Source organism: Giraffa tippelskirchi, chromosome 1, assembly GCF_054371585.1.
Source record: "Giraffa tippelskirchi isolate mGirTip1 chromosome 1, T2T-mGirTip1v1.2.pri, whole genome shotgun sequence".
Classification (NCBI taxonomy): domain Eukaryota; kingdom Metazoa; phylum Chordata; class Mammalia; order Artiodactyla; family Giraffidae; genus Giraffa; species Giraffa tippelskirchi.
In genome coordinates, this window is record NC_137275.1 from 129,453,766 (window position 1) to 129,480,503 (window position 26,738).

Consider the following 26,738-nt stretch of genomic DNA (forward strand, 5'->3'; position numbering starts at 1 on the left):
GACAAATGAGGCCACGAATTCCTCTTTCTGGGCTCAAGGGCAGGGCAGGCTGGGACAGTGGGTGACAGACGTTAGGTGTCCGGTGTGGCGAGTGGAAAGAGAATGGGCTGCCGAGTCTAGCTCACCAGGGCTCAGACAGCAGCGGTGTGACCCTGGGAATCGCCCCTCTTCTGGCCTCAGCATCATCAATCTCTGTCACGGCACTGCTGGCTTTATGGGACCTCAAGCAAATCCTCTGGATTTACTACTAATAAAATGTCCACAGAATCCCCAGTGAGTGATGAAAGATATTTTTCTAGAGTTTTTGTTAAAGATATGACTTTGGTTTAATCACCCAGAAAGTCACAGATACCTACCACTGTCTGCTGGGTCCCAAGCTGTGCTCAAGACAGGCTAGAGCTTTCACCCAGACAAGGCCAGTCTAAAGAACGATTCCCATTTTCAGATGAAGACATGGGAACAGAAGATGCCGGAGCATCAAGCCCGCTCCGTGTCAGAGCAGGACTGGAACCCAGGGTCCCTGCTGCCACAGTGATGATGAATAAAGCTCTTTTCTAACTGGGTTAGGTTGTGTTGGGTTACAGATAGCGTAAAGGTTGGAGGGGGAAATAAAAAGTCAATGTAAAATTAGGTTAATGTCTTTATAAACATTGACCCCTATGGAGTCAGAATATTGGTAAGTAAGTTTGAGAACTATTTCCCTCTGTTTTCATGTTTTGAAGGCCCAGAACACAAATTCCATTTAAGACTGGGTAGAATTCACTTTCAAAAACAGCCCCTTGTGTTGTTTTTAAAACGTAATTTTGTATCCTTCACTTCTTCATCTTTAAAATGGAATTGATATCCACACCTCTTGGGAATCTCAAGAAAGATAAATGTACAAAAACAGTATGACAACCATAACTCACTACATAAGTGGAAGGTGGCATTTTATTGTTGTAATTATTGCTTTGCCTTGATAAATATCTAAGAGGTTTCTCAAATCATCATGCCACCATGATCAGATGTATAAGGATGCAGTTTAACCAGAAGTTTTCCTTTTGCCCTCTGTCTCATCACTAGTGCCCACTTGGATGCCTCTGGCCCTGGGGATGGGTGGGGGAAGGATCTAGAGCTGGGCTCAGAGACCCACAGGGTGAGGAGCCTGACAGATGAGCCTGGTCAGAGCTGACGGCTCACCAGATTAGTTAGAGGCTCATCTGTCCTTGATGGACCATTAACCCGGTAACTGCCAGGCCCCTGCCTTTGCACAAGGAAACACCAGGCTGCCAACACATGACCACCCGAGGACCCCCTGCACTCAGTCTGGACGTGCCGCCTCCCCATTGATGCCCTGGTTCCCTCACAGCAAAACTCCAACGGGGCTAGACGCCCAACCCGGACACAGAGCTTTCTTAAGTCAGAAGGACTCTGGGAAAATCTGAAAGTGGTCCAGCTGGGAACCAAGGGACCACAAAAGCGAGAGGGACTGGGGTCTAAGCAGGGGATGCAGCAGACGTGGCAGGTGAGCTGGGCTGTGGGGGAAGGACAAGGTGAGCGGAGCATGGGAGGCCTGGGAGAGTCGGTCACCCAGGCTGTTAGTGCATGCACGGGTGCTAGTGAATTGCCTTGAACTTCGGGAAGAAGTTCTGTCTGGTTGTGGGCAATGGAAACACATCATCCTACAAAACCCCTTTCCTTTCCTCCTCTAGTTATTAACATATGTTTCTCTGCCACCACCCTCTCCCATCCCAATTCCTTAGCTGCCTTCCCAAAGTCTAGTCAGAGAAAAGTAACTGCTGCAAAAATCATGTGAGACATTGGAACAGCCAGGAATCAGACAGATCTCGATTGCCTCTTTCACTTTGGGGAGTTATTTCACCTCTCTGAGCTCTGGCTTCTCCATCTGTAAACTGCAGACGATAATACTTATCTCACAGAAGACACGAGAATTAAAGGAAACTCAATATGTATTAGTTCATCATTATTTTTAATAAGTAGGCAGCGATACAGACAATGTACCCTTGAATGATACCTACGTTCTGAAATTTTAAGAAGAACTGACATGATACAGTCCATCTCTCTCACCCTCATGAAATTCCCATCGGCGGGGCCCACTGAGGGTGATGACGAAGGGAGGGGCAGCATCCCTAAAGAGCACACCCCCAACCCCGGCTTCCATGATACCCCCTCTTTCTCCTCTGCTGCTGTTCACTCTGGGTCTCCTCTGCAAGTGCCTCTGCCTCTGCTGTCTGTGCAACTGCCGATGTTCAGTCCTTGACCTGATTTTATAGGACACCTCTCGCTGGGTGGGGGAGAAAATTCACAATTCACTCCCTTGGCTGCAGAACCCATTTAACCAGTCTTGACATGCTGACAACTCCTACCTTTGTATCTCCTCTGCCTGCACCTTTATTGCAGTGCCTCCTGCACTGTTGCATGAGGACCTCAGATAACCACATGCCCCACACTGAACAGGGTCCCTTGCTCTGAGAATTGGCACCCATCCTCACCCCCCACCGATCTCCTGGCCAGAGAATAAGCATTCAAAATCGCAGACCTGACCATCTCACTCCCCTGCCCCCACCCCACCCTCATCGTCAAGGCCAAATCCATCCATGTCGACTCACCCACCCTTTGCTCTGTCCTACACCCTAGGCACAGCCTCGGTGGCAACATTCCAACAAATTCTCTCCCAGACCAAGCTCCATTCAGGCTCCTCTGAACCCTCTCGGCCAAGCCTGACTTCGGGGCCTCTGTGTTTGTCTCTGTAGTGTCCAGATGCAGCAAGACTCCTGCGAGGTCAGTTTAACAGGGACTCCCGCCTCCATGTCCGATCACCCTCACTACGATGGGTTCCCCTCGTGAAGTTTGATCACCCTGACACTCAGCAAGAACCCTGTGAGGCTGGTTTACCCCTGACGCACTTTGCCAACCCTCATCCCACCCTGCTCCACGGCGGCAAGTCCCCACTTGTCCTGTTGTCTTTGGAGTCGAGCCCTGACTCTCTTCCGGACTACAAAGCCCTACGGTAGTAAGTCCCTTGAATCATGTCTTTCTTATAGTCTTTAACAAGCAACACATGGGTTTTTAACAGTTCTCCCCAAAAGACTGGGCTTCCCTGGTGGTTCAGATGGTAAAGAATCTGCCTGCAATGCAGGAGACCTGGGTTCTTCCCCTGGGTGGGGAAGATCCCTTGGAGAAGAGAATGGCAACCTACTTAAGTATTCTTGCCTGGAGAACTCCATGGACAGAGGAGCCTGGCAGGCTACAGTCCATGGGGTCACAGAGAGTCGGAAACGGTAGAGCAACTAACATTTTCGCTTTCTTTCACTTCGAATAAGATTCAGATGTAAGTCCTTTTACCTGGTGGTGGTGGAACCCACTCCAGTATTCCTGTCTGGAGAACCTCATGGACAGAGTCCTTCTATATAGCATCTCTCAATCCTGGATGCATCCTGGAAACATCTGGAAGGTTCTTAAAAACAACCTCCTCATGCTTGCCTCAAACATCAGAATGGGGCTAGGGGTTGGGTAGGTGGAGTTTTTCACTCCACAGGTGGCCCCAATGAACAGCCACAGTTGAGAATACCCTCTCCATTCCCACCTAGACGGAGAAAGCAGTTCTGCCCGGGCTGTCTGGAGGGACTCCATATTGACTGGCGTTAGGGTGATTTCCACACTGTACTGTCTTCATTTGGAGGGGAAGAATTCTGGAGTTTTCGCTCTCTGGATGCCCAGCACTGGCAGGGCGCCCGTCAATGCTTCTGAACTGATTGGAAGGCGTCAGAGCAACCAGGTGGGGCAGGGGGAGAGTCTCTAAGTTCAAGGCAGGCTCCTGCTACCTCGTCCCATCCATAAGGGCACAGTGTTCCCCAGGAGAATATGTATTAGGCATATTCCAACTTAAGGCACAAGCTCTGGACACATTGCTGTCCTAAAACTGGCACGTAAAGGTCACAGCATTTTAATGTGTTGCTGCACAGTCATAGATCTGGGGCTGAATCTCAGCTCTGCGGGCGTCAGTCACATGCAAGTGGTCACATCCCCTACCCTCCCTTGGGAAAAAAGTGGAGGTGAGCAGGTGAAGAAGGTCCTGAAAGTACTTTCTGTCTTTAATATCCTACAACACTCAGACCGACACAATAGGAGTGCTTTGTCCTTAGCTGTGCGCCAATGAAGCAGAAGTCACTAACATGAGGGTGACAGGAAGCCGGAAGGAAATTCACAAAGACAGCAAGGCTCAGATGTAGTCTGCAATTTCACAACCCATCACTGGGCTCTGTTTGCAAAGACTGTTGAAAGAAAAGAGACAGGACTTGGAGTGGCCAGAAGAATAATTCCAATTGCGCTTCCCGGAATAATGTATTTTATATTCCTTTTGACTTCAAGGCGTCTGTTATGCTTTCCAAAACATTTTTACAAATGTCAAGCTCACTGTCAACCCTAAACCACCTGGAAAAAAAAAAAATTAACTGACAGGCAGCTAAATTAAGGAGCTATAATTTCACTGAAGTGTTTCAGGGACCTTTTAAGCCACAAGAACCAAACTGAAATTGCTTCAATTGAGCCCAGAAACTGCCTGAGTAAGAATAGACCACAAAACACAACTCCCACCTCCCCCCTGCGTCCCCTCCTTCTCCCTCTCTCACAACGCACCCACACTCACACACACTCACACACACACACACACACACACACACACACACACATATAGGCTTAAAGATTGAGCCAAGTTGCTAAGAGGGTAGAACTTAAGGTTTTCCCCTATAAGAAAAGTGGTAACTATCAGAAGAGAGAGATTAATTATATTAAATGTGGTGATTGTCTCACAGTGTATATCAAATCAAATTATACAATTTAAATATGTACAATTCTTAATTGTCTTAATATACTTCAACTTTTTTTTTTAAATGGAACCAGACCTCCAGTGCATCTTGTCACAGGACCTCCATCACCCCACATGCCATCCTGAGCGCCCCGGGACCCACGGCTCACACAGGCAATTCTACTGAAGTCTGAACCCCTCCCCTCCCCTCCCCTCAGCCTTCCTGCTGTCCAGATGGCAATGCCCTTCCCCGGACAGTCTTGAATGTGCCGACAGCCAGTCCCACGTGTGTGTGTGTGCTAAGTCGCTTCAGTCGTGTCCAACTCTGTGTGACCCTACGGACTGTAGCCTGCCAGGCTCCTCTGTCCATGGGACTCTCCAGGCAAGAATACGGGAGTGGGTTGCCATGGCCTCCTCCAGGGGATCTTCCCGACCTAGGGATCGAACTTGAGTCTCTTACATCTCCTGCACTGGCAGGTGGATTCTTTACCACTAGTACCCCCCGGGAAGCCCAACCAGTCCCCTGAAAGTGAAAGTGAAAGTCGCTCAGTCATGCCTGACTCTTTGCGACCCCATGGACTATACAGTCCATGGAATTCTCCAGGCCAGAATACTGGAGTGGGTAGCCTTTCCCTTCTCCGGGGGATCTTCCCAACCCAGGGATTGAACCCAGGTCTCCCGCATTGCAGGCATGTTCTTTACCAGCTGAGCCACAAGGGAAACCCCACCAGTCCCTGGACCTGAGCAAATCATCACACCCGAATGTTCTGCTTTGAAGGTCAGGAGGCTAAACTGGTGTTTTTCTTTCATGGGCACTGTCCCAGCTCTAGGGAAAAGCAGTGAAGGTCCAGGAATTCTCTGGTCCCATCCAGTACCCAGGAGAAGATGGGAGTTCTAAGGAGGGAAACACCGGTGGGGAGCTGATAGCCACAAGGGCGCAGCGTGTGGACAGCAGAGGCGGGGCTCTAAGGTAGGTCAGGACAGGCTGGCAATGGGCTGGAGCTGCCTGGGTAGCTCCGGTCTCATTGTCAGTTACTCGGAGGCGGAGCTGGGCCTCTTCCAAGCATGGCCTTGTCCTTCCACAAGTGGGCCGATACATCCCCTTGAAGGAAGGATGCCATTCTGGCCCCTGAATGACCTTCAGCCCCATTGAGACTTCTGCCACCTGCCACCTCTGACGGAGAGGGCAATGGCACCCCACTCCAGTACTCTTGCCCGGAAAATCACATGGACAGAGGAGCCTGGTAGGCTACAGTCCATGGGGTCGCTAAGAGTCGGACACGACTGAGCGACTTCTCTTTCACTTTTCACTTTCATGCATTGGAGAAGGAAATGGCAACCCACTCCAGTGTTCTTGCCTGGAGAATCTCAGCGACGGGGGAGCCTGGTGGGCTGCCGTCTATGGGGTCACACAGAGTCAGACACGACTGAAGCGACTTAGCAGAAGCAGCAGCAGCCACCTCTGAAAGCAGAGCTGAAGTGTCTGCTACATGAAGCTGTAGCCAGTGGACCCTGAAGGCCTGCTGGCCAGATCTTTGTGAGATGCTCTGGCAAAGGCCTGTCCTGGCATCACCTTTACAGCTCTAGCTCAGGTCTCGGGCACTCAGGGTGTGCCTCCCTCCCGGGGCGAGCTGAGCCTGTCTGCCAGCTGCTACCGATGGGGCTTGGCACGAAAAGCCGTTCAAGGGAGACTCTGGTGTCAGCTGTCTCCTCAAAACCAGTGTGGGTCAAAGGATAATGATTAACTAGGTTCTGACCCTGGTCTGTCATCCTAGAGACCACAGTGAGAGGACCACAGTGGTGGGGGGAGGGGATGCCCACAGGCAGACCTTGGAGAGGCTCAGAGCTCTTCTGAGCTGCTGTAGAAGCCTCTGGAGGAGGGGAAGGAGGTGGCCCCACATGCTGAGGTGAAACTAAAGACCCACCACCAGGTAACACATGACAGTCCTGGCCCCAGTCCAGTGGGCACTGCAGGCCCCCTAACCCCACTTGGCCTGTCTCCTGGCTCAGATGGTAAAAAACTCTGCCTGCCAATGCAGGAGACCTGGGTTCGATCCCTGGGTTGGGAAGATCCCCTGGAGGAGGAAATGGCAATCCACTCCAGTATTCTTGACTGGAGAATTCCATGGACAGAGGAGCCTGGTGGGCTACAGTCCATGAGGTTGCAAAGAGTAGGACATGACTAAGCAACTAAACACAGAGTGGACAGGAGGACCCTCCCCACCACACAAGACAAAACGCCTTGGCGTCAATATTCTCCAGCCACATTCGACCTCTCCAGGTACCTACTCTCGGTTTGTCCCGTGCAGGTTGGCCCGGGGGCACCTCTGGTCCCAGGATCACAACAGTGACGGTGGCGGATGTGAGGCAGGGAGCAGACCAGGCCCCAGGTGGTTTTCCCAGCCCCCAGGGATGGTCCTGACTTCAGCGGTCCCTGCCACAGTTCCTAGATCTCTAAGGAAAGGCAAGAGTCTCATCAGCTCCCTGGGAGGCTGCCCTGCCTCTGCTTTGACACTATGGCTGGGAGAGAATCTAGCACCCCTACCATCACAGTAATCCAAGCCTATGCCCCGACCAGTTATGCTGAAGAAGGTGAAGACCTACAAGACCTTCTAGAACTAACATCCAAAAAAGATGTCCTTTTCATTATAGGGGACTGGAATGCAAAAGTAGGAAGTCAAGAAACACCTGGAGTAACAGGCAAATTTGGCCTTGGAGTACAGAATGAAGCAAGGCAAAGGATAATGGAGTTTTGCCAAGAGAATGCACTGGTCATAGCAAACACCCTCTTCCAATGACACAAGAGAAGACTCCACACATGGAGATTACCAGATAGTCAATACTAAACTCAGATTGATTATATTCTTTGCAGCCAAAGATGGAGAAGCTCTATACACTCAGCAAAAACAAGACTGGGAGCGGACTGTGGCTCAGATCATGAACTCCTTATTGCCAAATTCAGACTTAAACTGAAAAAAGTAGGGAAAATCACTATACCATTCAGGTATGACCTAAATCAAATCCCTTATGATCATACAGTGGAAGTAAGAAATAGATTTAAGGGACTAGATCTGATAGACAGAGTGCCTGAGGAACTGTGGATGGAGGTTCATGACACTGTACAGGTGACAGGGATCAAGACCATCCCCAAGAGAAAGAAATGCAAAAAAGCAAAATGGTTGTCTGAGGAGGCCTTACAAATAGCTGTGAAAAGAAGAGAAGAGAAAAGCAAAGGAGAAAAGGAAAGATATACCCATTTGAATGCAGAGTTCCAAAGAATAGCAAGGAGAGATAAGAAAGCCTTTCTCAGTGATCAGTGCAAAGAAATAGAGGAAAACAATAGAATGGGAAAGACTAGAGATCTCTTCAAGAAAATCAGAGATACCAAGGGAACATTTCATGCAAAGATGGGCACAATAAAGGACAGAAATGATATGAACCTAACAGAAGCAGAAGATATTAAGAAGAGGTGGCAAGAATACACAGAAGAACTATACAAAAAAGATCTTCATGATCCAGATAATCATGATGGTATGATCACTCTCCTAGAGCCAGACATCCTGGAATGTGAAGTCAAGTGGGCCTTCGGAAGCATCACTATGAACAAAGCTAGAGGAGGTGATGGAACTCCAGTTCCAATTCAAATCCTGAAAGATGATGCTGTGAAAGTGCTGCACTCAATATGTCAGCAAATTTGGAAAACTCAGCAGTGGCCACAGGACTGGAAAAGGTCAGTTTTCATTCCAGTCCCAAAGAAAGGCAATGCCAAAGAATGCTCAAACTACTGCACAATCACACTCATCTCACATGCTAGTGAAGTAGTGTTCAAAATTCTCCAAGCCAAGCTTCAACAGTACATGAACTGTGAACTTCCAGATGTTCAAGCTGGATTTAGAAAAGGCAGAGGAACCAGAGATCAAATTGCCAACATTCATTGGGTCATCAGAAAACCAAGAGAGTTCCAGAAAAACATCTATTTCTGCTTTATTGACTATGCCAAAGCCTTTGACTGTGTGGATCACAGCAAACTGTGGAAAATTCTTCAAGAGATGGGAATAGCAGACCATCTGACCTGCCTCTTGAGAAATCTGCATGCCGGTCAGGAAGCAACTGTTAGAACTGGACATGGAACAACAGACTGGTTCCAAATAGGGAAAGGAGTACATCAAGGCTGTATATTGTCACCCTGCTTATTTAACTTCTATGCAGTGTACATCATGAGAAACGCTGGGCTGGATGAAGCACAAGCTGGAATCAAGATTGCTGGGAGAAATATCAATAACCTCAGATATGCAGATGACACCACCCTTATGGCAGATAGCGAAGAACTAAAAAGCCTCTTGATGAAAGTGAAAGAAGAGAGTGAAAAAGTTGGCTTAAAACTCAACATTCAGAAAACTAAGATCATAGCATCCGGTCCCATCACTTCACGGCAAACAGATGGGGAAACAGTGGAAACAGTGACAGACTTTATTTTTTTTGGCTCCAAAATCACTGCTGATGGTGACTACAGCCATGAAATTAAAAGACGCTTACTCCGTGGAAGGAAAGTTATGACCAACCTGGACAGCATATTAAAAAGCAGAGACATTACTTGGCTCACAAAGGTCCGTCTAGTCAAAGATATGGTTTTTCCAGTAGTCATGTATGGATATGAGAGTTGGACTATAAAGAAAGCTGAGCGCCAAAGAATTGATGCTTTTGAACTGTGGTGTTGGAGAAGACTCTTGAGAGTCCCTTGGACTGCAAGGAGATCCAACCAGTCCATCCTAAAGGAGATCAGTCCTGGGTGTTCATTGGAAGGACTGATACTGAAGTTGAAACCCCAATCCTTTGGCCACCTGATGCAAAGAACTGACTCATTTGAAAAGACCCTGATGCTGGGAAAGATTGAAGGCGGGAAGAAAAGGGGACAACAGAAGATGAGATGGTTAGATGGCATCACCGACTCAATGGACATGAGTGTGAGTAAACTCCGGGAGTTGATGATGGACAGGGAGGCCTGGCGTGCTGCAGTCCATGGGGTCACAAACAGTCGGACACGACTGAGCGACTGAACTGAACCATCACAGGGCAGGTGTGGCATGTGGTCCCCTTGGTGGTTCAATTTAGAAATTGCAGAGAGATGACAGTAACCTAGAGTCTCCACCACAGTGGCTGGGTGCATGCGTGTTCCCCTCCCCCAAGCCAGGCCTAGGAGAGGACTGAGGCCAAAGTGAAAGGTGGTGGAAACTTCCCAGGAAAGGGCTATCACAGGTGAGTAGAAGGTGGGAAGGAAGGAAGGAAGGCAGAGATGGGGAGGCTGAGTGAGGGAGAGGCTTGGGGGAGACCCACTGGAGAAGACACTGCCTAGTGTCCTTTCAGGGGCCACAGGGCATCCAGATATAGAACATTCATCCATCCACCCTTCCATCCATCTACCCATCCATCTATCCATCCATCCATCCATCTACCCACCCATCCATTCATCTACCCATCATCCAAAAAAAATTACCAAGTACCTATTGTGTGCCAACCAGCTTACTGATTTCTGAAGACAAAGAGATGAAAAAACATAGTCCTTAGTCTAGAAAGGGGAAAGGAATGCAGCTGATTGTAAGTGGATTTTCCTAAGGGCATGTCACTAGTTGTGAGCTACCCAGGAAAGCTGCATAGGACAGACGGCCACACCATCCGTCTCCTTCACAGGTCCTTTGGGATATTCTTAAAGAAACTTCAAAACTGAATTGTAGAGATGCTCTCAAAGGGAAGTAAGAGAGCAGGCCACCCTATGGCCATCCCCTTAAGCACAGTGCAGGGAGCGCCCTCTCACTCCCCACCCAGAAGCCAAGCCTCCTCCTAAGCCAGTCACCACTGGTCATCACTCCTGTAGGAGGAGACCATTCTGACTGAGTCTTCAAGGGAAGAGACATTCTAGGCAAGGAAACAGCTTGTGAAAAGGCCACAAGGCCAGACCAAATCCTGAGCAGGCAAGAGTGAGCTAGGTCCACTCGGGTGTGGGAGGAAAAGGCAGGGGATATGGGGTGGGTGACGCTAAAGAGAGGATGACAGTTGAGGTTGAAACAGACATCCTCTATCTTTTCTAGTCCCTGGAGCTCTCTCCCCGCTGCACATGAGTGCGTTTCAGTTGGGAGTCCTTTTCACACATTCCCCCCTCCTCTCCCGCCGTCTGCCCCAATCAACCGGCCTGCCTCTTCCAAGCATCTGAGCTCTTTTGTGATCCAAGAGCCAAATAAGGAAGAGCCTAGTTTGCCAGGTTGTGAAGAGCAACATGGAGCCACTGATAGGGCATAAACACATATCATCACTAACAGAAGGGACAGTGGATACAAGATGCCCTATGGATTACCCTCGCCCGTATCTAGGGGGTTACCTTAACAAAATCATTTCAAAAGATACAGCATTATTTATATGATCCAAGAATGGTCAGTGGCCTTGTCAAAACAAAGGGGCTACCACTAGGGGCCGTGCTGGTCAAGCGGTGTGTCTTGGGCTCCCCTCTGGGGGTTGAGCCAGGCTGGGAAAAGGAAGGAGACAAGAGGCGAACAGGTGTGGGGGCGGGGAGGTGAGGGCAGTATGAGAAAGAAGGAGGGCCCTTCCTGCTGGGGACCAGGATGCTCAGGAAATGACCGACAGCAGGCCTGGCACAGGGCGAGGCCCCGGGCACCCAGCCCATCGGGGCAGGGGTGGGGGCGACACCGCCCCCACACCGCGCCCCCCTCTGCTGACGCCACCTGTGAGCCAAATGAGAAGATGCTCAGTTAACAAAACTCGGCAGACGGGGGCATTTCAGTCACAGTGCATCACTGCAGATTCAGGGGTATTTTTGGTTTGTTTACTCTTTCCACTAAGTAATCTATTTCAGACAGCCTCAGGTCATAGACTTACAGGGAGGTCAGACGTTGGGCTGACAGCAGGTCATGTGGAACATCCCAGAAGCTGACCTCACCCTGGACGGGCAGCGACTTCTCCAATAGTGGACAGCAGCAAGTCGCCAAATGTCTAGGGACAGGGCGGTCAAACGTGTAAAACCGGTCACGAGGGGGAAGTGTTTCACAGTCACTGAAAATGATAAGTACGAAGGTGATGAGGCAAGAGGGCAAAACGCACTAATCATGTTTAAGTGAAAAATTGTACAACGAAAGGAAGTCTGTATCCAATGGTGTCCTGTGTAAAAACCATGTGTCCAGGTGGACGAAGACCAGAAGAGAGCCAGAAAGATGAAAACAGTGACTGTGATGGGGCAGTAGGGCTCTGGTAATTTTTTTATAAAGTATTGCTGTAACCTTGCTTTAATAACTAAAAATAGTTTTACACAAAAGAGAGAGAGAGACAGACAGTGGTTCTCAAACTACAGGCTTGGGCTGGTGCAGTGATTCTTAGACCTCAGTATGCCCGGGACCACCGGCAGGGCTTGTTAAACAGATGGCTAAGCCCACCCCTAGGGTTTCTGAGTCAGTAGGTCTGGTGTGGGGGGGCCCAGGACTTTGCATTTTCAACAATTTTCCAGATGATGCTGGTGCCACTGGGCCCACACTTTGAGAACCACGGAGCTAGTGCGTGGTCGCTACGAAGGTGAAGATGGTGAGGAGGCTGTCAGGAACCTGTGCAGCGAGGCTCCAGCTGGCCCAGGAGATGACACCAGACTATGTGCTGATGGATACAGTGAGCCTGGTTGCCTTGGTCCTGTTCACGGTCAGGGTCACCAACTCAGCAAGGTCCCTGGGGTCGACATCCTCACTGGAAAGCTCCTCCTGGCTCACAAGAGACCAAGGGTCTATTACTGTACCCAGATATGACAGCTACCAGGCCCCCTTGTTTTCAGAATCTCTCACTGGGCACTTGCTCTTTCGTATCTGCCCATCCCTGTGGTCCCCTAGAATCTAGAACACAATGGGAGAGCATCACAGAGCCCCCTGAGTGACCTAAGCCCACTCGCAGCTTTCATATGTGAAGAAACCAAGGCCTGGGGAGGGGAAGGGGGAGAGAAGCCACGCAACTGGCTCCTCGCAGAGCGGAGACTAGAACCCGGGCCTCACGGCTCCAAGCTCTTCCTCTTCCTCGACACTGTGCTCCCAAGAGTAAGCAGAGCCCCTCTGCCAGCACTCAGTCACTGATAAAGACATCTGCCCTGGCCACCCGGAGTCTCCCCCCGCCCCAAGCGGGTGTCGCTGATGGAAGCAGCTGTTCCCCGGGCCAGCACCCCCAGCCTGGGGGTCACACGCTTTCTGCCACCACCCAGGTTCACACCGAGACCCTCCTAGATTATGAGTGCCAGCACCACCAGGAAGCTTCATCCGGTGGGGGGGGGGCAGGGTCTGTGCAAAGCAGGTTCCATCTGGCTGGTTCTGGGAGACCCAGGGCCCCTGGACACCCAGCACCTCCAAGTTTGTGACCCGCTCCTGAAAAAATGTTTCACCAGCAGGAGCTGGCCCTGGGAACCTGCCATAATTAAAGCCGTCCAGAGAGACCCAGCAGAGGGTCAAATCTGACTTTAGAGCCCGGAATCAGTCAGCTCGGTGTTCTGAAAGAAACACACGGCCTGCCGTCCCCGGCTCTGGTTCACAGGCTCCCAGCCGCCTCCGTGAGACAGTCTGGTGCTGCAATCTTGCTGGGCAGATACAAAACCCAAAGGTCGGAAGCACACAGTGCGTTTCCGGGTAAAAATACCGACGCTCCTTGCTTCAGATGTCCCTTCTCACCTACCCTAAGTACATCGCTACAGAGAAGCTATGCCCTCTAACACAGCCAGTTGCTGCTCCAGTATAAGAGACAAAGAATCGATATCTGCTAATGGGAAAAGATGGCTACCAGTAACATGAAAGGATCTGGCTCCTCACAGGTCAAACTGTGCTTCAAACCAGTCACCCCACGGCGATACTGGTGGAGATCTCCATAAGGGGCATGCAGGCCACCTTCAGGTTTGGGATTTTTCCAGCCGAGAATGTCATATGTGATTAATGTAAAATCAAGCAGGCAAACAGGCTTGGTTTTTACACTCTGGCTGGGTCCACCTGTGACTTATTCCACCAAAAACCCTTGTGAACGTCACTTTCAGTAGTATGGATCGCCATGGTCCTTCCACATAGCTGCATAACATGAATTACCAGGAGCAGTTAGGATGTAACTTTGCAGCCCATTTTATAGATGAGAGGCTCACCCAAGGCCTCACGATGAATGTATCTGGGTTTAGATTCAGTCCTCTTGAGCCTCAACACCCTTCCGCTTCTTTAAAAATAGTGTTTCCCTGGGGTTTGAGGAACTTAATAACAGTTAATGTTTACTGAGCACTTACTACATATGAGGAGCTATTCTACGAGTCACATGGAATAACTTATTACTATTTACCAAACCCTAGGAAGCAGGTTTGAGAATACATTGGCCACCTGATGTGAACAGCCAACTCATTGAAAAAGACCCTGCTGCTGAGAAAGATTGAAGGCAGAAGGAGAAGGGGGCGACAGAGAATGAGATAGTTGGATGGCATCACTGATTCAATGGACATGAACTTGCCAAACTCTGAGAGATAGTGAGGGACAGGGAGGTCTGGTGTGATGCAGTCCGTGGGGTCACAAATAGTCCCAAGCTGGGACAACCACAGTTACAAAAATGGGAGTGACTATGACCCGGCATTTGTACCAAGTCCTGCAACTTGACTTTGCCCCCTCCACTGCCCCCTAGATCTATACTGGTCTTTTCAGGGTGGCAGGCACCTGCAGAGTGTATGTACCATGTGTGTCCCCCCATTCCCATTAGTGATGTGGCCACCTGCAGGCAAAGGGACTGTCGTAGGCTTGGTGCCTTATTTACCAATCGGGTGCCATTTTGGAAATCCCACAGCCTGGGGACCCCTCTCCAATGAATCCTCGACTCCCCGCTGGTGCTCGGCCCATGAAGTCCTGAGCCTGCCCTAGGTCCCTGCTTCTTCAGACAGAGCCTGTTTCCACTGACACACCCACAGCACCATGGGCTCCACTGACGATCATCCCCCTGAGGCATTAAGACAGAACCACCGGCGTATGAATTCAGTTCTGCAGACACACGTGTTGTGGCTGCGCCCTGGACATGACTTGCTCATCCACCTCAAAGGCCAACAAGCCACTCTGGGCGTCCATCTGTGGTACCCAATGCCAATAACTCCTGGGCAGCTTAAGTTGAACAGTAAGTCATGTTTCGACAGAGCGAGTGCTGACCTTAGTTTTCCCAAGTGTACTGGGGATGGAGAAGAGGGAAGATGCCAGAAAGAGAGGAAAAAAAGCAGGCAGAGGAGGAGCAGATAAAGTCTCTCATCTATTCAAAGGTTCGAGAGATTGCAAAAGCAAAATTGAGGGGAGGTTGGACTCTAAATGGTTAACCTCACTGAATGTTTCCAAGCAAAGACCCAGCCGGCTACATGTGTGAGAGTGTTTTCCTCCGACATACAGTGGGAAGGACATAGAGTGACCCACACTGCAATTTTACTTGTCATTTACTACCTGGAAGGCCTTGGCAGATTATACACGATTTCTGGGACTTAGATTTACTGATCTGTAAACGGGATTCAGGGCTTCCCAGGTGGTTCAGTGGTAAAGAATCCACCTGCCAATGCAGGAGAAGCAGGTTCTATCCTTGGGTCAGGAAGATCCCCTGGAGAAGGGAATGACAACCCACTCCAGTATTCTTGCCTGGAGAATCCCATCGGCAAAGGGGCCTGGCTGGCTACAGTCCATGGGGTCACAAAGAGTCAGACACGACTGAGCGACTAAACAAAAACAACAACAAATTGGACTCGGAACACCTTCCTCACAGAGTTCTGTAAGACACACTTGTAGGCACCCGGCCTGGAGCCTGGCATGCAGGATCTGCATCACTGCTGGTTACCCTCGTCTCTGACACAGCTCAGGGCCACGCAGGGTCTGCCCACTCCCACCCAGGCAGCCAACAGACGCCAGCACACAAGGCCCTGGATTTAGGAGTATCACCATTCCCCCCGATAGTATCTCTCTCCGTAATCCCCAAACTATATTGGGAGTTCATTTCTGTACTTTCTTATTCTAAACTCCATAGGCAAAGCATTCTGGGACCAAAAGGATCCTAGGAATTTGGCCTGGAGAACAAAAGCCCATCAGCTCAGTGCACTGAACAGAAGGAGGCTTGACTCCTCCATCAATCAGCCTGATGGCAGGGGAACGAGTCTCTATGCGTGTCCCTGAGCTTGCACGTAAGCCAGGAACGGGGCTGTGCGGTGGCCGGGCAAGGGCAAGCCCCTCGGCAGGATGCTCACATAGCAGTGACTCAGGCACCTGCTTTCAGGCCAGGCCCTCGGACTTCTCCTGGGTTCTGAAAGCCAGTGGCCGTGACATGGACCCCACAGCCAAGGCTTCGCTTCAGAGATCTTTACATACACACCCTTCTCAGGCCCTGCACCTGCTCAAAACCCTCCAGGCGCTGCATGGCCTGCCCTGAGCCACATCCAAGAGCCCCGATTGACTCTGAGGTCTCATCATAACCTGGCCCATCCTTACCACTTCCCACTCGATCTCCACTGCCCCCCACCCCTCCTGGCATCCCAGCATTTCAGAGACCTCATCTGTCCTGCCCCTGCGACTCAATAATAGCAACAGTCTCCTGGGCTGGACGGAGAATGAAATAAGATCACTCTTGCAGACACTCACTCAGCACAGGGCTTGCCATGGAGTTAAACCTTTATAGAAAATCCCATTTCTAACTTTATGGGAGTTTCTAAACCAGTTTTAGTTGTCTCCCTCAGCGTTTAAGCCTACGAACAGTTTAATTATTGCTCCCTAACTATACCAACCTTCTCTCGCCAATCCCTGTAGAGCCTGCGGTCTGATTCCCATCATTCGGTTTTATTCACTATGGTTTTCCTGTCTTGTGCTATGTGCTCAGACGCTCAGTCATGTCTGACTCTTCACGACCCCATGGACTGTAGCCCCCCAGGTCTCTCTGTCCATGGGATTTTCTCAGCAAGAATATGGGAGCAGGTTGCCATTTCCTCCTCCAGGGGATCTTCCCAACTGAGGGACTGAACCTGAGGCTCTTATATCTCCTGCTTTGGCAGATGGATTCTTTACCACTAGCGCCACAGGAGAAGCCCCTTTCCTATCTTGGCTTTGTCTAAGTGTAGACTTCCTGCCTTTGTTCACATCCAGAGAGAGATCAAGGGAGAGGAAGATCCATGTCACCTGGAACAGAGAGGCTGTATAAGTCAGATTCTCTGGGATCCAGTTGAGTTATCTAGAAACAGGGAAGATAGTATGTGCCCTACCTACCTCATAACATTCTTGCGGGGAGCGAAGAAAAGAAAGTGTATGTAGAGGCCTCTTCTAACAGAGCACTACAGACGCATGAGGAATCGGTTGATCTGATTTGCAAGCATAGTGAAAACAGTCTCCATGGAGTTCACTTGGAAAATTACTCTCAACACTTTCGGCTCAATGAAGCCTGTGATTGTAATAGCCTAGTTCTTAGTTCTTAATTGGACCCCTCTGGCTCAGATGGCAGCCGCTGCCCAGCAGGGCCAGCAACACCCGGTGAGAGGACCCAGAGCAGCACTGGAGATGAAGGGTGATGGGGCAAGAAGCTGAGAAACAACTCTGCCATTCCCAAAGTGCAGGGACCACCTGAGAAAGGCCTGTGTGAATCCTGAATTCACCACGGGAGGGTCAGGGAAACTGGGGAATGGGTGTGGGCCAGCTGAGGTGTGGGGGCTGGTGACACTCCTTCCATGTCCAACATGAAGAAGAGCCATGGAAGAGGACTTCTCCTGTAACATATGCGCTTCCCCATCTTCAATCTGCACCATCTCTAAAGGCTAGGAGGGCAAATGACCTTTCTGACACTGAAGTCCCTCCTGGTATTTAACTCCTTCCTAGTCTTGTCCCCAAATAATACACCCCAAAATAACCAATGAATTCAGTTTTATCAATCACCTCTCATGACACAGAGAGCTCTGTTTTAAAACAGGGGTTGTAGAGGGGGTGCAGTAGGTAAGCATGGCTTGGCAACATCCGTAGGGGACTATGATATGCCCACATGGATATGACAACACGGGATGGTGAAAAAGAAATCTTCATTTGTAGGAAGGACCAAAGTCAGGAAAGGAGTAGAATTATGGAGAGGAGACTTCGACCATACTTAAGACACACGTTTTAAGGACTAGCTGGTGTGTACGCCCATACATATGTGACAACATGCCTCAGAACAAAACACAAGTGCCTTTTTGTCTCTATGGCAATCCTGGTGCATTTGGCAGAACGGATCCACGCACCAAACCACAGGCTTGGTGACCTACAAGACTTGGTGAGTCTTAGACATTTTTAATATGTTTTTCTCCTTGCTGCTGATCATGACAAGCAAGGACATTCCCCTGACACGGGGAATGCGACACGGACAGGAAATGGCAGGTGAAGAGAAAGAGGGTTTGGGACAAAGGGGAGGTATTTACAGGTCATCATAATGTGGGACCCTCCAGGCCACGGGCCAGGCTGCCCTTTTCCCTGCTGACAGTGCAGGCAATATGGTTGCGATTCTTATAGTAATTATTGTTGAGTGAATAAATGAATTGATGAGGACTGACATTTCATTAAAATAAAAGTATATTTAACTGGTCTAGTTCCCAGATCAGGGATCAAAACCAGACACTGCATTGAGAGCATGGAATCTTAGCCACTGGACCTCCAGGGAATTCCCTGTAATTTAGTTTTGAAATTAGCATCTGCTCATTTCTTTAGGCAGGCTTCCTTGTTGGCTCAGTGGTAAAGATCCACCTGCAACACAGGAGACTCGAGTTTGATTCCTGGGTCTGGAAGACCCATGGAGAAGGAAATGGCAACCCTCTCCAGTATTCTTGCCTGGGAAATCCCACAAACAGAGGAGTCTGGTGGACTACAGTCCGTGGTGTCACAAAGAATCAGACAGGACTTGGTAAGTAAACATTTCTTTAGGCACTTGGTCTGCAATTAAGGCAATCTACCATCAGGTGGCAGTAGTGTCATAATCATGCTGTATTCAAGCAAGATTCTGTCTACAATAGATTATTTCTTAGCTGAGAGAATCTAATTTTCCTTCTCAAAAAAAAAAAAATTATAAAAATACCTACATTTCAACAGCATTTAAAATACCACTATAGCTTTTAATATTTAAGATTAAAGTAGTATCAAACTACTCCTGCCCCAAGGAATCTTGAATTGGGTGGCAAAGAGTCAGACATGACTTGGCGACTGAACAAGTATCAAAACTATTATCATCTTTACATTAACTGTGTTGTGCTGTGCTTAGTCACTCAGTCGTGTCCATCTCTTTGTGACCCCCTGGACTGTATCCCACCAGGCTCCTCTGTCCATGGGATTCTCCAGGCAAGAATACTGGAGTGGGTTGCCATTTCTTCCTCCAGGAGATCTTCCCAACCCAGGGATTGAAGCCACGTCTTCCACATTGCAGGTGGATTCTTCACTGTCTGAGCCACTATGGAAGCCCAATTATGCAGTCACTATTTAATATACCTGCTTCTCCCCCAGAACTGAATTCAGAGTTCATTTCAAACTCACTGAGAGTCCTGAATTTGGATTCTGACACTCGCCTTTTGGCTTTGAACTTCATGCCCACTGTTTTCACACACCTGTGGGATGAGATCCCTTGCATAGGGTTGGCATAGCTGTATCCTATAACCACAAGAACTCTACTGTCTTACTGAGCTGCTCAGAGACAACTAGAGGGGAAGCCATGCTCTGCTTTCCTGGCTGTCAGATCAGCGAGAAGGCTCCATCTCCCAGACAGAGGGAAAAAGCAGCAACAGACAGGTACAAGCACCTGTGGGCAGCAAACACCACGGGTCCTTCCGCTACATGGAAGGAAGTCATGTTCTGTTCTTTCTTAGGGGAGAAACATGCTTCCTGCCCAAGGGAATCTTGAGATGTTGGCTCATTTAAATATAGGCTCTCTCTCTTCATGGTTCCCTTAGTAACAACTCTAACTCGGGGTCAGATACAAACTGCCTCACAACTGCTTTAGAGAAGATCTCTTTTATCTTTTATCACAAAACAGTATGTCCTGCAAACAGCATTTGTGCAGACAGCTAGGCAGAGTTTTAAGCTCTGGTCTAGAAGGTTTCATGCCCAGAAGCCATTGCAGGCGAGGCCCTGTTTAGTGGCTTTGGCCCGAATCAGAACCCCTTCCCCACCTGCCAGCTCACACCCCAGCCCTGCTGAGCGGGACCTGCAGCCTTCTCCCTAGGACCCCTGTACACCAACACCTCCAGTGGCTGGAGGGGTCACTCCTTCACCTTCCGATTTTGCAAAGGAAAAACACCTTTTTGGGAAATCAAACGACAGGGCTGCATTTAGGTTTTGTTTTTTATATTTCTAGTTTTTAAAAACTCGGGCTTCTGATTAGACTCTCAAGGCGGGGAATGGGGAGGAGGTCTTAAAATGACTCATTCTGGGAAAAGGAGTTACGACTATTTTAAGCTTTAGAAATGTGTCATCATGAGCACCATTGTTTTACGTACTAAACTAAGAACCCAGAACTGAGGGGCTTCGGAGTCGGAATGGATATTTTCAGGGTGGACTTCCACCAAGCCCCGTATCATGAGCTGACCTTTCTACGACTTCCTGACAAATGACTTCGGTCATTCTGCAGCTGCCTGATCTTCCTGGGCAGGCTGTTCACCCCTTTGTGGGCAGGGAATTTCACCGATGGGCGGCTCCACTTGCCTGGGAATCCTTCCTGATGGGCTAACTTCTGCCTCATTGCTCCCGAGCCCGGGGGCAAGTGAGCACACCCTTCCCCTCCAAGGACAGCCTGTCCTGGGAATCTTGCATGCAGCCTTCACATTTCTCACTTCAGTGTTTTCTTCCCAGGCTAAATGCTAAATGGAGCCACTTTCTTGAACCTTCCTCACAGGGACCCTCCCATCTTAGTTCTCCTCCAGGTGTGCGGTGGGTGTCAGGCACTTCTGGCTGTTACCCATATTGAACACGTGCCCCAGGGTGCGGGAGCTCACTGGGGCCTGGCCAGGGCCAGAGTCTGAGCAATGGGCTCACCTAACAGGTGCTCTTGGGCCCCTGGGTTAAAATCTGCCTATGACACGTGCCTGAGGGGCATCTCATGGAAAACTAACATCTAATCAGTCTTGGTTGGCTGATCTCTATAATGACCACAGGGACTTCACAACATATTATTAATAAACTGAATTAAGTCAAAGTAGATAAGAATGGCTTCCCCGATGGCTCAGCGGTAAAAGAATCTGCCTGCAATGCAAGGCACTCAGGTTCAATCTCTGGGTCAGGAAGATCCCCTGGAGGAGGAAATAGCAACCCACTCCAGTATTCTTGCCTGGGAAATCCCATGGACAGAGGAGCCTGGTGGGATACAATCCATGGGGTCGCAAAGAGGCACCCACACCCACGCGTGAGAGATAAGAACATATGCAGTGTACCTCGAACAGTGACTGGCCCCTGAGCACTCTCAGTAACAACAATGCTAATTGGAACACAGCAAAATTGGAAGATTTTGGGTAAATCAAAAGCAGCTTTCGCAGGAAAAATATTGTGTTAGCCAAAAACCTGGTTTGGGTTTTTCTGTTCCATCTTAAGGAAAAACCTGAAGGAACTTACTGGCCAATTCAGTACTGTGGGACTGAGTCTTGCGATCAACACAACCAGTTAAGTTCTGCATTATCCCAGCAAAGCGCTGATTCCCTCGATAAGTGAGCCTGAGTGGAGCACACACCAATGGTGTGTGTGCTGTGTGTGCTCAGTACTTCAGTCGTGTCTGACTCTTTGTGACCTATGGACTGTAACCTTCATGGCTCCTCTGTCCATGGGATTTCCCAAGCAAGAATACTGAAGTGGGTTGTCATGCCCCCCTCCAGGGGATCTTCCCAACCCAGGGATCGAACCTGAGTGTCCTGTATTGCAGGCGGATTCTTTAACCACTCACCAAAGGTGTTTGGAGAAGGAAATGGATTGGAGAAGGAAACGGCAACCCCCTCCAGTATCTTTGCCTGGAGAATCCTCATGGACAGAGAAGCCTGGCGGGCTACAGTCCATGGGGTCGCAAAAGAGTTGGACATGACTGAGCAACTCAACAACAACGTTGTTCGGGACCCCAAAGATGGGGGAGATGGCCCTGCCTCACAAGAAGTAGAGCTGGTTCCAGCTACAGAGACAGCTTGCGGGGCGGGTAGGTCAGAGCCACAAGCAGGGGCCAGGGGAACACACAGGATGGGCCTTGGGTCTGGTCTGGGTTGAGATATGGCTTCCAGGAGGAGAACCAGCTGGCCCAGAAGCAAACCTACGCAAAGCAGTCCCCACCTCTGATACCCACATCAGGACCGGACTGAGCCAGCAGCTCGCCTGGACCTACAATGTCTAAGGTCAGACCACAGAGATTTCCACGGGGTGCATGAGGCTGACTCGGGGATCTTGCCCAGTACCCCGCCCAGCACAGGCTCAGGGACAAGCCCTCCTCGCCCGCAGGCCTGTGGCCTGGGGCGCCATGCTGTAGGCAGGTGGCTTTGGTATAAATTTAGAGCCCTCTGCTTCCTCTGCCCACTCATAACTTCACACTTTTCCCCAAGCTGCCTTCGCCGGGAACAGCTTCCCTAAAGGAAACATGAAACCTCTTTCATTTTTCTCTTAAGAAAAAAAAACTCCTTCAGGCCCATCTGCTCTGGAAAGTCACCCAGATTTCATGGTGGCTCTGCCACAAGGCTGCCATCACAGGTCACCAGGGGCTCCTGACCCTCCAGAAACCCCTTCTTTCCTGGGTTTCCTTGGTGACTCCGCAGTAAAGAATTTGCCTGCAATGTAGAAGACCTGGGTTTGACCCCTGGATCTGGAAGATCCCCTGGAGAAGGGAATGGCAACCCACTCCAGTATTCTTGCCTGGAGAATTCCATGGACAGAGGAGCCTGGCAGGCTACAGTCCATAGGGATGCAAAGAGTCTGATTCAACTTAGCAACTAAACAACTGTCCTGGAGCAGCAGGGGAATAAGGCCCAGAAGGGTTGCTACGGTCAGGTAAGGGGAACTAAAGGCAGGGGTAGAGGGTCTCCCACATCTGCATGGACACATCCAGGGGTGGGAAGACTGGTCTGGCAGTCCTGGGTTCACCATTAACTAGCGTATGGCCCTGTACAAGGTAGTCCACCTTCATGCATCTTAGCTACGTCATCTGAGCAACCAGGAAGTCCTGTTGAGAAGAGGCTACGACAGCTCTTCCTCCTCTGCATCTGGGGAGGTTATAAAGACATCCACCCTCCCTGAGAGGTGGACAACAGCTCCAGCCTCGTCTGTTCAGGTAGAGCCAGGCGAGTAAAAAGTTAAGGCTCTCAGTCTATAAGTAGTTCCTGCTGTTGCAGATAAAATTAAATGGCATGGCTATTTTGGTGGAAAATCAGGTAAAAATGCTGAAAAATAAACTCTCTGTCAAATGCCAGCCACCCCCTCCCCAACCCCAACTCCCCACTATGTTCTTTTTTTATGCCCATTTGGTATTTGTTTTTAATTCTGGCTGATTGTCAACTTTAAAACCTGATGCACAGAGTGGCTTGCTATTCCGGAGGCGTTATTTTAAGATGAAACAATGTAAATTCTGACTTTCCATGGCAGATGGCTGGCAGTTCACTGTTTGGCAAACCAACTGGTATGGTATGTTGGAAATTCAGAGCAGCAGGTATGCAGTTCAATTTGAAACCACCACAGATGCTTGGAGGGAGCGGGGGAGGGGCGCAAGCTGGTCAGGAAATTAAGAACAGTACTCTGAGCTCAGAGGGGAAAAAAAGATGGTAATTAGTTGAAAGTTTGCTTCTTCCAGTCTCTACTTTTTCTTTTTTTTCTTTCTTTCTTCTTTTTATGGTTGCTTCTTAGAAAACCAGGCGGGCCCTTAGAAGCCGGCCCAGCAAAAATCTTCTAATTTTGCTCCATAACTGTCTGTTTGGCAAAGCTTAGCCCCTATGAGGAATTCCAGGGTGAGGGAAAAGCAGATAAAGAGAAGCTCAAACATATTCTTCAACAGAGAGACGCCAGGAACAATGTCACATAAGGAGCCCGTCTCCAAGACGGTTTTTAAGACAGGAACAATTAATGACATTTCAGGAAGGAGGGGCTAGAATTCACAGTTAGGAAAGACCTCCACACATGAAACGGACAACACAGGTGTTTCTACATCTGGGGAATGTCCCCAAACAGAGTCAGAGGGAGGCAGTGTTTACTACTCGCTCAATTAGATTCTAGGTAGTGTGTGACATGTGGTGTGCTGGTCAGCAGAGCGTCTGGACTCCGCCCAGATTTAGCCATCAGGAAGGTCTATTTAAAGCCAGGGAAGACACAGGGTCCTTTTAAAGAAGGTTGCTCAGGCTGCAAACTTCAAACTTATACTCGTCAAGTATAATGTCCAAACAAGTCATTAGGACAAGAATTTTTGGGGTGTGTGTGTGCGTGCGTGTGTGTGTGTGTGGTGTGAAAACGGAACTGTCTCTGATTTCCTCCGAATTCATATCATGGCTAGAAGGCAAGTAGGGGAGCACCTGTTAGGTGACTTGCAGTTCTCTCCAGGGCACCCCAAGTGGACAGGAGGCCCAGGAAAGGGGTTGGGATGGAGACGTGCCAGGTAAGACTTTAAGATTAACAAACCACTCTTGTACGAGGGTCCTCTGGCTAAGGCATGGCTTGAGGGGCTGGCTTTGATGATCCTGAGACACAGCAAACCTCCCACTTTGGATGTCTGTGGATGACAACCACTAAACCCAGAGCAAGATGGTCTGAGTGACTGTGAGAAACTCAGACAGGGGGATAATCTAGTCACTGTATTGCAATTAGGTGTTTGGAGCCAGAACATCAGCTCATTAAAATGCCAATTCATAACTTAATTGCTCATCTGGACCTTTAGTAATGAGCAGAGAGTCTCTGGGTTTTAAAATGATGCTCCAAGCCAGTGTGAGTCCTTTCTCCAGCAGAGTGTGGCAGTGAAGAAGCCTACAGAAGGTGAGCCCTGCTCCCCATGTCCTCCTCACACAGGAGGACGCTGAGCAGGGTGGGGTGTGTGTTCTTGCTGTCAGCAGCCATGGGCCACCTTCAAGGCCCCATTCCAGGGCTGAAGAACAAGAAGATGAGTCAGACATGGATCCTGCCCTCAAGAACTTTCCATCTAATGGGAATAATAAGCTGTGAGTATACATCATCACAGATGGAGCATGGCAGGGCCTGGAGGACAGACAGATAAAGGACAAAGGGAACTCAAGTTTCCAGTCTCCTGCAGAGAGGCACTGTTCCCTTCTGGAAGAGAGGACCTGATACAGGAGCCTGACGGATTCCTCTCATGCTTTGGCCCCATGGGTCAAGGGGCAGGGCGGGGGGTGGTAGTGGTGAAGTGTCTCATGCCTTCCCCTCCAGAGATGTAAGCCAGGCTCGACCGTGTTCCCAGGTTTCCCAAGAACCTGGTTCAAACCCCCGAGAAGGGATCAGAATAGATCCCTGGCTTGAAAATAAATCGGGACCTGCAGTGCTTCAAGTACAGAACCAGCCGAGAGACAAAGAAATCTAAAGGAAGCAGGGTGCGGATGAGAAGAGCATGGACATTTCTGGGGGGAAAATGCTGTGCGTGTTGTATCACCAGCCACCAAATGTGAACCGCACCAGTGAGAGAGGCTGGCGAGGGTCCCTGAATACATTTCTTGTGAGTTCTCTCAACACCAAATGGATCAAAAAAAAAAAAATTTTTTTTTCCCTGAGATGCCGCAAAAATCAGCATGTCCTTCTGTTGTTTCAAAAATGACATTTAAGCAGCAGTGAGGCTGACTATCCTGGGGTGGGGGAGGGGGCAGTGGCAGGGATGGATGAACAAAAGAACTGGGGGTCAGGAGGGTGGGGTGGATCAGGGACAGCTTAGCTTGGTGGAGGGAACTGAACAGAAGGGGAAGAGAAGGGCGGGGAGGCCGGGAGGGAAATCAGGACTGGCACACATGAGTCTGATTTTCCAGCCTCTGAAGCAACTTTTTGCAAAAGGGCCCCCATCGGAGACCACCCTCCCCTTGGAACACAATGAGGGGGCAAGGGAGAGAGGGGGCTTCTCTGAGTCTATGGGGACTGCTTGGCTAGGAGTCGCGTCTATAAAAAGAGCCCACCACGTGTATGCAGAGTATGCAGAGAGAATAGTTGAGGCACGAAAAACTCAGAAGTGGGTATGGAGCTAAGAAATGGCAGGGTGACCCCTCCCCTCATATTCCATCCCCTACATTGTTAAAGATCCATACCCATGGGCTCGGTTTGGGTTTCTTTGCTTATGGATCACTGTGAATGGGTATCTCTGATTTGTTTTACTGGCTGTAGATGTATTTGTATGGAGCAATACATCCTCAACAGCACAGAAGGAAAACAGGGGTGAAGCCCCACCCAAGGGGGTCAGGGGGAGTGAGAACAGATATCACTAACTATTTTTCATAGGCAAGTGGTAACATTTTCATTGGCAGGTTGCTGTTGTTCAGTCACTAAGTTTTGTCCAACTCGTTATGACCCCATTGACTGCAGCACACCAGGCTTCCCGGTCCTTCACTATCTCCTGAAATTTGCTAACTCATGTCCTTTGAGTAGACGATGCCAAAGAGTTCCCAAATAAGGATGATGATTTTGGGGGGGGGGCATCTACATTGTGCCAGGTACCAAATGCTTTACATATATTATTACAATTAATCCTGCAGCAATAAAGTGATGAAGGGATTTTTATACCCATTTTATTGGTGAATAAACTAAGACTCAAAGAGGTTAACTAGCTCGTTGAAATCTCACAGCTGGTTAGGACAAAGCTGGATGGGAATGCTAGGCTCTCTCACTCCAAGTCGAAGATTTTTCCTCGTTTCTTCATAAACAAAAGATTTGAGAGCAGTGAAACAATGACATAGGAAGTGAGAGAAAGAGCAATCATCTATCTC

At 49.4% G+C, this 26,738-nt stretch overlaps 1 protein-coding gene across 6 annotated transcripts in view; it reads right to left on the bottom strand.

The window, feature by feature from the left end:
- MSRA (methionine sulfoxide reductase A) overlaps positions 1-26,738 on the bottom strand; it is a 389,493-nt gene that overhangs the window by 30,900 nt on the left and 331,855 nt on the right. Inside the window, exon 6 of one of the 6 annotated variants that reach the window (XM_081495996.1) lies at positions 1,951-2,284. The exons of the other annotated variants lie outside the window; for them this stretch is intronic. Coding sequence (XP_081352122.1) covers positions 2,030-2,284 — 255 coding nt within the window. The 3' untranslated portion in view covers positions 1,951-2,029. Of the gene's footprint in view, positions 1-1,950; positions 2,285-26,738 lie in introns of those variants that run through there. 6 annotated transcript variants of the gene reach the window in all.